This window comes from Sphaerodactylus townsendi, linkage group LG08 (genome assembly GCF_021028975.2).
Source record: "Sphaerodactylus townsendi isolate TG3544 linkage group LG08, MPM_Stown_v2.3, whole genome shotgun sequence".
NCBI classification, from domain to species: Eukaryota; Metazoa; Chordata; class Lepidosauria; order Squamata; family Sphaerodactylidae; genus Sphaerodactylus; species Sphaerodactylus townsendi.
The window spans coordinates 76,191,968-76,203,310 of NC_059432.1; the positions used below are offsets into that span (position 1 = coordinate 76,191,968).

Consider the following 11,343-nt stretch of genomic DNA (forward strand, 5'->3'; position numbering starts at 1 on the left):
TTAGGGGGGGGCCAATGTTATGGACCCTCAAAGATGAAGTAGCCACCATCTCCCTTAGCTCCCATTTGGAAACAATGGGGGATAGGAGCCCCCTTTTGAGGGTCCCATAACTTTGGCCCCCTGAACCAAACTGCACCAAACTTGGGGAGTGTCATCAGGACAGTCTCTCTGATGATACCCTGAAATTGGTGCCACTAGCTAAAAAATTCTGGTTTTCATGTTTCACGCTCCTGCACATGAAGAGCCTGCTGGAGTGAGTGGCGGTGAAACCACGCATAAAATCCAGCATTTTTTAAAGCTAGTGACACTAAACTTTCAGGGTATCATCAGGGAGACTATTCTGATGATACCCAGCGAACAGTTACTGGTGCGAAGTGTGGTTCCAGGGGAGCCAAAGTTGTGGACTCTCCAAAGGGGTGTAGCCCCATCCCCTATCAGCTCCAGAGGTTGGAAACAATGGGGGGGGGATAGTTGCACCTTTTGAGGGGTCCATACCACAGAACCAAACTGCACCAAACTTGGTAGACAACATCAGGGACAGTCACCTGATGATACCCTGATAATTTGGTGCCGATACATCTCAAAATCGTCCCCTGCAGGCACTGAAATTTGCCCAAGATTCTTTGTTCTGCAGTGACTTATGGCTGTGTACTTACTGTCAATGAGGAAGCCCTGAGGTAGTTAGGGCTGTGAGGTGCACATTTCTGAAGGTATGGTCACCCAAAACTTTCAGAAGTTATCTTCAGGAGAGTCTCCTGGATGACACCATCCAGGTTTGGGGAATTTTGCTTCCAGGGATTTAATTCTATGGGACCCCAAAAGGGTGGGAGCCCATCTCCCACTGCCCCACAAGTTAAGTTCCACAAAGCCTAGATGGTGTCATCCAGAGACTCTCCTGAAGATACCCTGAAAGAGTTTTGTGGAGTCACCATGAAAAATGTGCACTCCACAGCCCTCTATCAGAAATTCCCTATTGACAGCAATGCAGCTAAGTCACTGCAGAACAAAGAATCTTGTGCAAATTTCTGGGGGTGCCTGCAGGGGGTGCATTTCTAGATGTATCGGTACCAATATTTCCGTGTATCATCAGGAGACTGTCCTGATGATTCCCTCCAAGTTTGGTGCAGTTTGGTTCGGGGAGGCCAAAGTTATGGACCGTCAAAAGGGTAGCCTCATCTCCTTAGTTCCCATTGGAAAGAATGGGGGATAGGACACCCCTATCCCCCATCCCCCTGGGGTTATGGACACCCCAGTTTGGTGGTCCATAACTTTGCCCCCCCTAGACCAAACTGCACCAAACTTGGAGGGTATCATCGGGACAGTCTCCTGATGATACCCTGAAATTATGGTGCCGATATGTTTAAAAATGCGCCCCCTGCAGGCCGAAACGTGAAAAAACACCAAAAAATAAAAACACAATTCGGCTGGTGATCCGAATCCCATGGATTCGGATCTGTTAGGATTCGGACAGCTCAGATTCGGCCCCTGCTCGTCCGAATCCGTCCGAATCAGTGCAGATTCAGTAAAAATCCAGATTCGGACTGTCCGAATCTCCAACCCTAGAGGAGTGACAAGAAGGCTCTTATCCAGACTGGAAGAGCTGAAGGATGCATAAAGAGCTTGAACTCTGCTGCCCAGGTAAAGTACAGCTCAGCAGTCAGGGGTAAGGGCAATTGCAATTCCAACAAATGTTGGCAATATAGGAAGCAGGTCTACTCAGAAGTAAGCTCAGATTCATTCAGTGGGGCCTACTCCCAGGAAACTGTTTTTTAGGATTGGTATGCCATGGTTTCAACAGCTGGCTTCCTGTCATTTCTGTATGCTCCAATCTAAAACCTCTCCCGTGCTTGGTTTACAATGTGTTTATTTATTGCATTTTATCCCGTCATTCCTCTAAAGAGCTTAGGGAACTACACATGGTCCTCTCCTCCTTTGTTTTATCCTCACAACAATCATGTGAGATATGCTAGGTTGAGGAAGAAGGGCTGACCCAAGGTTACTCAAAAAGTTCCATGACCACTGGAGATTTGAACTCAGGTCTCCTTAGTCTTACTTCAGTACTTTAACAACTGTACCTCATTGACTCTGTTCAATCACTCTTCCTTGGACTTAGCCCCATTGAATTAAATGAAACTTACTTCCAAGTGGCCATGCTTAGATTGTTCTCTAACCTTGTTTTTACACAAATCTGTCCCTTTAACTTTACACAGTCTAGACAGCTGCTGACTGTGGCAGTCCTTGTCAGAGACATTATCCAGTATGTGAGTGAAATTGGGCAAGTATGAAAGCAGGCAGATGAAGAAGATGGAGAGCAACTAGGAGACAGGACTTAAATTGCATGTGCCCTCTTATAATTGGTCTACTTTGCCCTTCTTTGTTTTCTCCTGTCACTAGGTAATTTTATACAGTCTTCCCATGTGTTCACCATATCCTCTCCTTGATACAAAAAGGTGTAGTGGGATTTTGTGTCACTGTCTCTGGAGATCCTATTTATGGCCTTCATTGTAGTAGTACATGTATCACTCACATCTCATTTTCCTCTGATATCTGTGACAAGAACTATCTTGTTTTGCTTTAACAGCGCTTGCATTTCAGAGTGAAACTTGATTGCTTCTCCAACTTTCTTTCGTTTTGCCATCCAGCCTGTTTTCTGCAATAGGGGATAACCCATAATCCTCCTATTTCTGCTCACACAGTGTCAGATAATTATATTTGAGAGACCCATAAGGTTATATTTGAGAGACATATCTTCATTTTCAATGAGGGAGCCAATAATCAATAACTTAGATAAAGGGGAATTTATAGACTGAATGTAGGTTGTAATTATGTCCTATTTATCCTCATCTGTGAAGATGATATTTTAGATTTGCTACTTCAGCTTTATCTCAAATGTTATATTTTATTTAGTACTTTTAATTGTAGTAAGCCTCCCCGAGCCTGGTTCTGACCAGGGACGGGTAGAGTATAAAATAAGTAAATAAATTGGAGGGTCTAATGCAGGTGTTTTTTAAAAATAATGAGATCCATATTTGCACAGAATTCTGTCTTCCTTCTAATCTAAAGACCCATAAAGTTCAAACAGAATAGATATTGGGATTTGATTTACAGACCCCTGAAGCTAGTGTTTTTCAATGGACTTCTCAGAGAATACTGGGCATCAGCATTTTTAAAAAATCCTGGCTGCATACAATTTTTTTTTACCTATCATTACATACCGGTAACTGAAAAAAATTGCATTTGCCAACCTTCCTTGGTGATGTTTGTTGTGTTTCTTCACAAAGTAAGGAAGATTTCCTTTGCAGAAAACTGCCCCTTTGTCCTATCACTGCATCTTCTGAAAATAGTTGCTTTAAAAAAAAGAGCATGAGTGTGGAATTGCATGTGAGGAATCAATCATCCATTTACTATGAGAAACATGTCTTCCTACTGGGCATGCACTGTAGGGTCACCTTGATTACTGCCAAAGAGTTGCAGGTAGGTGAAGTTTTTTATTCCTCTGAAAACATTGGCTGTTTCAGAGCAGTAGCTGCAGGCCTTAACAATTCTTTCTCTAGGGCTTGCCCCAATGATGATTATCTGAAAGTGCTCTTGATCCCTTGCAAGTATCCAGTTTGAATGGAAAAATGGCACTGCACAGGCAGTCAGGAGAATCAAAGGAAGGCTCATTCCACACATGCAGAATAATGCACTTTCAAACTGCTTTCAGTGGTCTTTGAAGCTGTGCGGAATGGCAAAATCCACTTGCAAACAGTTGTGAAAGTGGTTTGAAAATGCATTATTTTGCGTGTGTGGAAGGAGCCGAAGACTGCCTGTTGCTGCTGATGTAAAGCACCTGAACACAAAAAACAACATGGATTTTTTTCTGACTGCTTTTTGTAATGCCTATGAACCCCAAATTTGTTTTTACCATTCTAGAATGTACAGTAACCACCAGAAACTGTGGTCTTTGTGTATATTTTCAGTTAAGAAATTTCAGGATGCACACCCCTAGTAATTATCCCTAATAAACCACAGGCAAGCCTCTTGTCCACTGGGTGCATATTTGCCATATTCTCTAGCTGGTCCTGGAGCCTTCTGAATGATCTCTTGCTCGGACTGTAAATTTGCAGATGATACTACTTGCTTTTCAGAATGATGCCTTGTTGTTCAACTTCAGGTCTCTGGTTCCCATTTCACACATGAGAGTATTTTTGTTGGCAAAGTATTAGTATAATTTAGTTTGCAGAAAAATAATAGAAAAGGCAATAAAAATAGAAAAAAATCAAGTGGTGTAACCATCTACATATATTGGCACAGACTGAAATAAGGAGCTCATGTTTGTTCTGATCAGATCATGGAATTTGGGCTATACAATGTTCAGTTGGTGATCATATCTAGCATAATACATAGTTTCAGCCCTGGTCAAAGTCTAGCATCAAATTCTCATTATAGCAATAGATTAAAGTAAAACAAGCAGACATTTAGAGTAGCAATGTGGAAAAAGAATCTTTGTGTAAGGGCTTGTTTGTTTTTTTAGAATCTGCACAAAGATCTAAATGCTGATTGGAGAATGTCAACAACATATAAGTCCTCTTAAGAGATCATGAAAAGAACAAGAAATGTCAAAACTAGAAACATTCTACTGGTGATAGTTCAGCATCCTCTAACAGATGATGGCAGATCCTTCTCTAAAATTTATGTTATAATGTAGGCAAGTGCAGAACTGTGCTAAGCTCTGCAGCACTGATGCTCCTGTCTGACTGATATGATACATATAAAAAGGCTGAAGAGAATTGTACCTGCTCCCACCTCAAACAAGGAAATTTACTTGGTACTGAGATACATCTAAATGTACAACATGTGGCATAGTGGGAGAGTAAACTGTTTTGAATGCAGAAGATCTCAGGTTCAGTCACTGAGATCTTAGATTACAGTACTTGAAAAGACCCTAAATAGCAGCAGCAAGTCAAAGCACATTGTACTGAACTAGACAGACTTGATAGTCTGGCTCCATGTAATGCAGCTTCAGATGTGCTACGTTTACTTATTATGAAAAGAAATATTTCAGCCAATCCAATTCAAGATCATTGTTGTCAGAATGACTATTCAGACACTGTTCCCAAAGATCACTGCTTCTGAAGCAGAATACTGAAATCATAATATTCATGATATTTCAAAACTCCCCCGCTTCTGAATAGGCATTTTTGACCTTATTTTGGGAGATTTGTGTGTGCATTAAATGACTAGTGATAGAACTTTGTACTGTGATCCTGAATGAATTATCTGTACTATTTATTTTATTGTTAACTATTACATGTTTGTGAGCAGGTTGAAATCATATGAGAAATGCAAAGGATAATGAAGCAAACTGAGAAAACTTGTGTTTGATAACAACTTTTCAACTACAATATTAAGCTCAGATAGGAATGGTACTTGAATTAGTAACACTTCCTAACTTTTAGTTTTACAGTTAGTAAAATTAATTCTCTCTTTTCATTTTCTAGGTTAATATTCTGCACAATTCCAACACTAATATTATGGAACATGTAAACCATATGGTAATACAGCCACAATTTCTCCAATCTATACATCACCAAGAGGAAAGCATAAACAGTATTCATGGCTCAGGTATTAACTGTATTAATAAAGACTGACTTGCCAGAAGATACCCCAAAATCATTTGGTTTCTGGCAGCAGCCTCTCAAATAGATGTGAGCCTTCATAATCATGGTGGAAACATATGAATGGCACTTCCATGTTATTGGCATAGGAAAGAGCCATTGATAAGACCAACCTAAGTCAATTTGTTCCATCCTCCAAAAATAGAATAAACGTACCATGTAGCATTTTGCTAGCCTTCCCATGCCATTTAGTTAAAAACTGTTCTACAACCTTTTTTATGTCAAGCTCCAGCAGTCTGTGTCCATTCCCTTTTAAGTCAAGTCTGTCTACTTTGCACAGGGCTGCCTTGACTCAAAGCTTTCTGAATTGCACAAGAAAGCTCAGCACTTGCTCTGTGTACCGCTATCTCAACCGTTTATTAGCACCCTTCCCCAATCTGTCTTTGTCTATCTGGCTCTGTGTGTGTGACAAGCAGTACTGCTAAGCAAGTTACCTCAAAGGTTTTTAATTTCCTGCCTAGCAACCTCTATTTTTCTTCCAGATCTGCATCACTACACTTTGCACCATCACTGATGCTGCCCACCTTTCCCACACTACAACCCAGCCTACTTAGAGCGTTCATAATACCAATATTTGCGCTAGATATGCAGGTCAATATGAAGCCAAAACACTGGTCACAGAACCACCTTTATGGATTGCTAAGAACTAGAGCTTCTACTACCCCTTCTCTCCCTTTATCCCCAAAGGGGTGTTTTCAATATTAGAGAATATTAATTCATTTGAGGCATGGGTCCCTTCTAAAGGCTCCTATTCTCCTCAGAGTGACAGTCCATCCAAACAGCCAGGCAGCTGGCCATGGCACTGTGGCTGCAGCACCCTGCTGTTTCCAAGGATGCTTCCCAGCGGCATGGGAAGATTTGCAAAGAAAAACAGCCTACCTGCTGCCCTGAATCCTCTATGAAGCTGTATAGACTTATTCTACCTTAAGTCTAAACAAACCACTGCCAGCATAGGGCAGTGAACAGCCAGGAAGTAGCCGACTAAAGTTGTCTTCTCCCTCAACCATGCCCCCCGACCATTCCCGCTGTGGTCACAGCATCCTGCACCACATCCCACCACCACACACCAGCAATTTCACCCCTACACTGCAGAAATTACTCTGGGGAGGACAAATCTGCCAGAGTGATTTCATGCCGCTCCCATGGGCAGATTCCCTCTTCTCCACTTTTGGATTCTCTGTGACAACAGTGGGATTGGGATGCATCTAACATATCTATGAATATCTATTCTTAGCAGCTTTCACCTTTAAAAAGATGGAAGCATTCTTTGAGAGTCAGGAATTCATAGCACCAAGTACACACTTAACAACTTCTACCCAGAGTCATATGCATGCGACACACTGTGCAATATATTGGATAGTCTCTGTTTCCTTGCAGACCTTCTATCTCTATGACTGTTTCGCGTCTTTTAGTGCCTTTTAGTCCAATGTAGGGTATTTGGGACTATGCATTTATCCAGTAGTGAGACCAGTTCCAGTGAGACGAGTTCCTTGATTTCCTGTTGCTGAACTCACTCAGATACTGGACTCTTTCATCTATTACCCTTCACTGCTTGGTCTCATAGCTCAGACTTAGGCCCATTATGCATGGAATGCTTACCTTGGGGCTCTTCACTGCGCAGTGGGGATGCAGTGAGGTCTCCTCATGTTTCTCTTTTCTTTATATGAGGCACTCACTACCTACTGTGTGTCTTGTTTGCTGAACTCTCCAGATCTGCTTTCCCTGATTCTCTTAACTTTGCCCATCAACTCATTCTTAAAGGCACTCAGTTCCAAAATTGCTGGCTTTGCTAAAGCCCTTTAACTTACTGTTATATTGATGCTGTTATGGCAGTTATATTGCTATTGTAGCCCTTTTCGAAAAATAAACCCTCCCCCCATGAAAGGAGCAAAGCAGTTTCCTGGGCCACATTCTGCTGAAGAAAGAGCCATGTCCTAGAGCTGATATTCTCTCCCTGCCCCCCCCCCCCATTCTTCCTGCTATTGTGGTGCCATGAGAAACAGGCTTGCTTTTCAATATTCCTTGGTATTTCAATGTTCCTGTATTAGATCTGTCATTATTTCAATAGAAGTTGAAGTTGAAATAATGTTTTACAAAGCCATCCAGATCATCAGAGAGGGTGGAAGTAGAGCAAGGAAAGAGGGGTTGAGCAAAAAGCTCAAAGCAAAGAATAATGCAGGGCCGTTTATTTCATCTTACTTCCAAAGCAGGGGGAAAAGTCACTCTTTGCCAGCTCTCACAAACAGCTGAGATTATGGGATCTGCCACACAGTGAGTGTGAGATGGGGGAAAAGGCATCTGTGACAGAAGCTCTGCCCTGAAAACAATCACCCTTCAGTATGGTACAGAGCACCAATGTATAATTGGCCTTACTCAGACGACCTGAATAAACAGCTATGACAAAACCTATGACAAGCTGCAATACTTGAAATCTAGCTAATCAATCAAAGAAGGTTTGGCAGTTACTATTGTGATTGAACAATGGATAGTGGTTTAAGGAGGTCAGCTATGACTCTTCTAGGGGGTCTGCTCTACCTTGAAAGCATTCTAGGATGACTTAAAATGTAATCTATCATCTTCAGCACAAACCCTTTAAACTTAACTTAGATCTGGATAGGTGTAACTATTGCTGTCAGCTGTCGCAGCAGAGTTGAAGGTTGCTACAGGAATTTCAACTGCAAACTACAAAGCTATGCCAAATTATCCTATGACAATATACAAAATTTCATGAATAAGTTTACATTTACACATTTAGACAGGTGGCAACTCTAGAAGTGGCATTCTCAATCATGGGGCCAAAATTCAGCACAGGGAGATTTGTTGTCTTCTACCAGTGGGTAAAAACTCTTCTTTCTTTTTTTTTGCTTTGTTTGGTGTTTCCTCATTAACTCTCATTGGTTCTTCTTGTTTTTTGTGTCTTAGTGTATGCTTATATGTTTTATTTAATTGTTTAAAATATTTTATAGATTTTATTCTGTATTTTTTTAAAAAAAAAAATTGATTGATCACATCCCTGGGAGCCCTATAGAGTGAAAAGGCAACATACAAATGCTTTACATAAATAAATATTTTCTCCCTGTGTTTCTGTGTGGGTTTATATAAACAAAAATGGGATGTATATCTGTATGTATGGAATGTAGGGAAGATATCTTTACTCCACTTTTATTTCATTCCAGTACTTCCAAGTGTGGCTACAGTTATCATAGTAATTTGTATCAGCATTCTAGTCTTTATTGTTGCTTTGGGGGCCTATAGAATTCGGTCATCTTACCAACACAGTCCAAAGGAAAATGAAGGCAGTAAAGAAAATGAAATGGATTGGGATGATTCAGCTTTGACCATCACTATTAATCCTATGGAGGTAAGCAGAAAATTATTCTAACAACCTTTTTTAGGTTTGGCATTTTCTGTAGTTACTTTTACAGTGAGTCTTTGAAAGAGTTACAATCATATAATTGTGTAAAACTAGAAGGGGTACTTGAAAGATTATCAGCCCAATATCTGACCTTAATGCAGAATTTTCCTCAAACCCATACTGGATAATTATGACCTAATCAGTCATAAAACCAGGCCTATTTATAATACTACACCAGTGATGGTGAACCTTTTCGAGACCGAGTGCCCAAATTGCAACCCAAAACCCACTTATTTATTGCAAAGTGCCAACATGGCAATTTAACCTGAATACTGACATTTTAGTCCTGCATGCACCCACCGCTCTGCCCTGCACTGCTCCAGCGCCTCCACTCTACCCCTCTGCCTCCTCCCTGCCCGCTTGAGCCTCCCTACCCGCTCGGGCCAGCCTGCTCTAGTCTCCAGCAAGTCCCGCGCACACCGCTCTGGGTCTCTCTAGCATCTCTGCCTCATCTCCCCCTCCTCAGGCATCAGCCATCCAGAGCACAGGCACCAGGCTCACCAGCTGAGTCCTCCCTGTTCACCGCAGGGTGTTGTGCCAGCAGCCCAGGCCAGCCTAGATGTGTATTTGTGGGGGAGGTGATGAACTCTGTGCACACATGCCGACAGAGAGGGCTCTGAGTGCCACCTCTGGCACTTGTGCCATAGGTTCACCACCACTGTACTACACCCTATAAACAGCATGAAGTGCATAAAAACAGGTAATCCCAAAACCTCCTGCTTGATCCAGAATGGTCTAATCTCATGTTGCCTGTAGTGGGAAGTTAGGTGGGTTGGTCATATATTGCTTGCAAGCATCTTTTAAAAGGCCCCACAGCCCTACTCCATGCTGTATTTGATTTAGAGAGGCTGGCACAATGACATCAATTGGTTGGACAGGACCCTGAATGCATTTGAGCCATCAGAAGTGAAATTTGGTTCAGCAGTTTGTTTCTCAGCAAACAATTGCTGGCGATCTGGCCAAATAAGAACAGATGAGACATTTTTGCTAAGTGGGATATTCCTCCTGTGTGTTTCTACACAATATAGAAATATGAAGAGCCTCGTCATGCAGCAGAAGAAAGTGAAGAGGAGGAAGAATTAGATGATGAAGAAGATGATACAACCAGTGCTGAATCAGACGAAAGTGAAGAAGATGAAGAGGAGGAGGAGGAGGAGGAAGAAGAAGAAGTAGCCATTGGAAACAAGCAGAACAAACAGAATACCACCAGACAAGATCAGCTGGCATGGGATGATTCAACACTACCTTACTAGAAACCCTTAGTCCTATTGATTGCTCCTTTTGTAAACACCATGTATTTCTGAATCAATCCTACTGAGTAAGCGCCACTTTGGATCTATGAATTAATTGACAGGATTTAACTCTTATAGACTCAAGATGATAGAATTGCATTGTCTGAGTTTGATGTAGTTGTATCAAACTGCTCCAGATAGTTATTCCTTCCTAGTGTTTGGGTAATGGCACCTGGTAAAGCACAGGGTAAAACAGTTAGTGTGTCACCAGTAATAACAGCATCAATCTGAAGCCAGCTCCACCCTTCCATGGAAGCCTCTGTGACTTTCTAAATACAAATATGCAAAAGTCCTGTCATTCAGTCCATAGAGGAGGAATCAAGAGTGATTTCTAAGTGTCTAAACAATACAAAAGAGGCCTGGGTTTTATTTTGCTATGTGTCTCAATAAAGAACCATGTTTTCAGAGGTGGAGAAAGGTATAGGTGCTGTTCATTACAGAAGGCAACATTCATTTGCTATCTTTCAAATGTTTCTGCTTTGTAGTTAATTGCCTTGTGCAGAACGACTCTTCATATTTTAAATGGTGCGTGTGCATTTGTGTGTGCGAGTGCATGCCTGTGTACTGGAATGGATAATCCATTTCACTGCTCGTGCTGTTAAAACCTTGCAGTCAGAAATCCTTATCCAGTCCTCCTATTGAAGGTAGAGTAATGCCATGCAAAATCCCATAAAATGAAACCTTTGCTTATAATGGCTTTCGGTGCCCTTTGCCACACAGATTAAGGACGTTATCTGATATGAAATGCACTTTCAGTTGGAATGTGGCTGTGGCTAAGACCTGTGCTTCTGATGTGCACAGAAACCCTAATCTGTGTATCCTGCATTGTAAATCATTACCTACTGATGCTGTAGCTTGGTTTGGTTGGGATTTAGATTAGCACTATCCAAAAGATCAAAACAGAATATATAGACATGCGAAAAACATTTCCTTTTTTGTCTGTTAAAGAGCTAAATTAATTATTCCAGTTTGAATG

The 11,343-nt window shown here is 41.5% G+C and overlaps 1 protein-coding gene across 2 annotated transcripts in view; it reads left to right on the plus strand.

The window, feature by feature from the left end:
• Nucleotides 1–10,778, plus strand: part of CLSTN2 (calsyntenin 2) — a 446,373-nt gene extending 435,595 nt beyond the window's left edge. For both annotated transcript variants that reach the window (XM_048505807.1, XM_048505809.1), the window contains exons 15-17: nt 5,484–5,607; nt 8,837–9,021; nt 10,104–10,778. In XM_048505807.1, the coding sequence (XP_048361764.1) occupies nt 5,484–5,607; nt 8,837–9,021; nt 10,104–10,328 (534 nt within the window). In that variant the 3' untranslated portion in view covers nt 10,329–10,778. The remainder of the gene's footprint in view (nt 1–5,483; nt 5,608–8,836; nt 9,022–10,103) is intronic.
• The last annotated feature ends 565 nt before the right edge of the window (nt 10,779–11,343 follow it).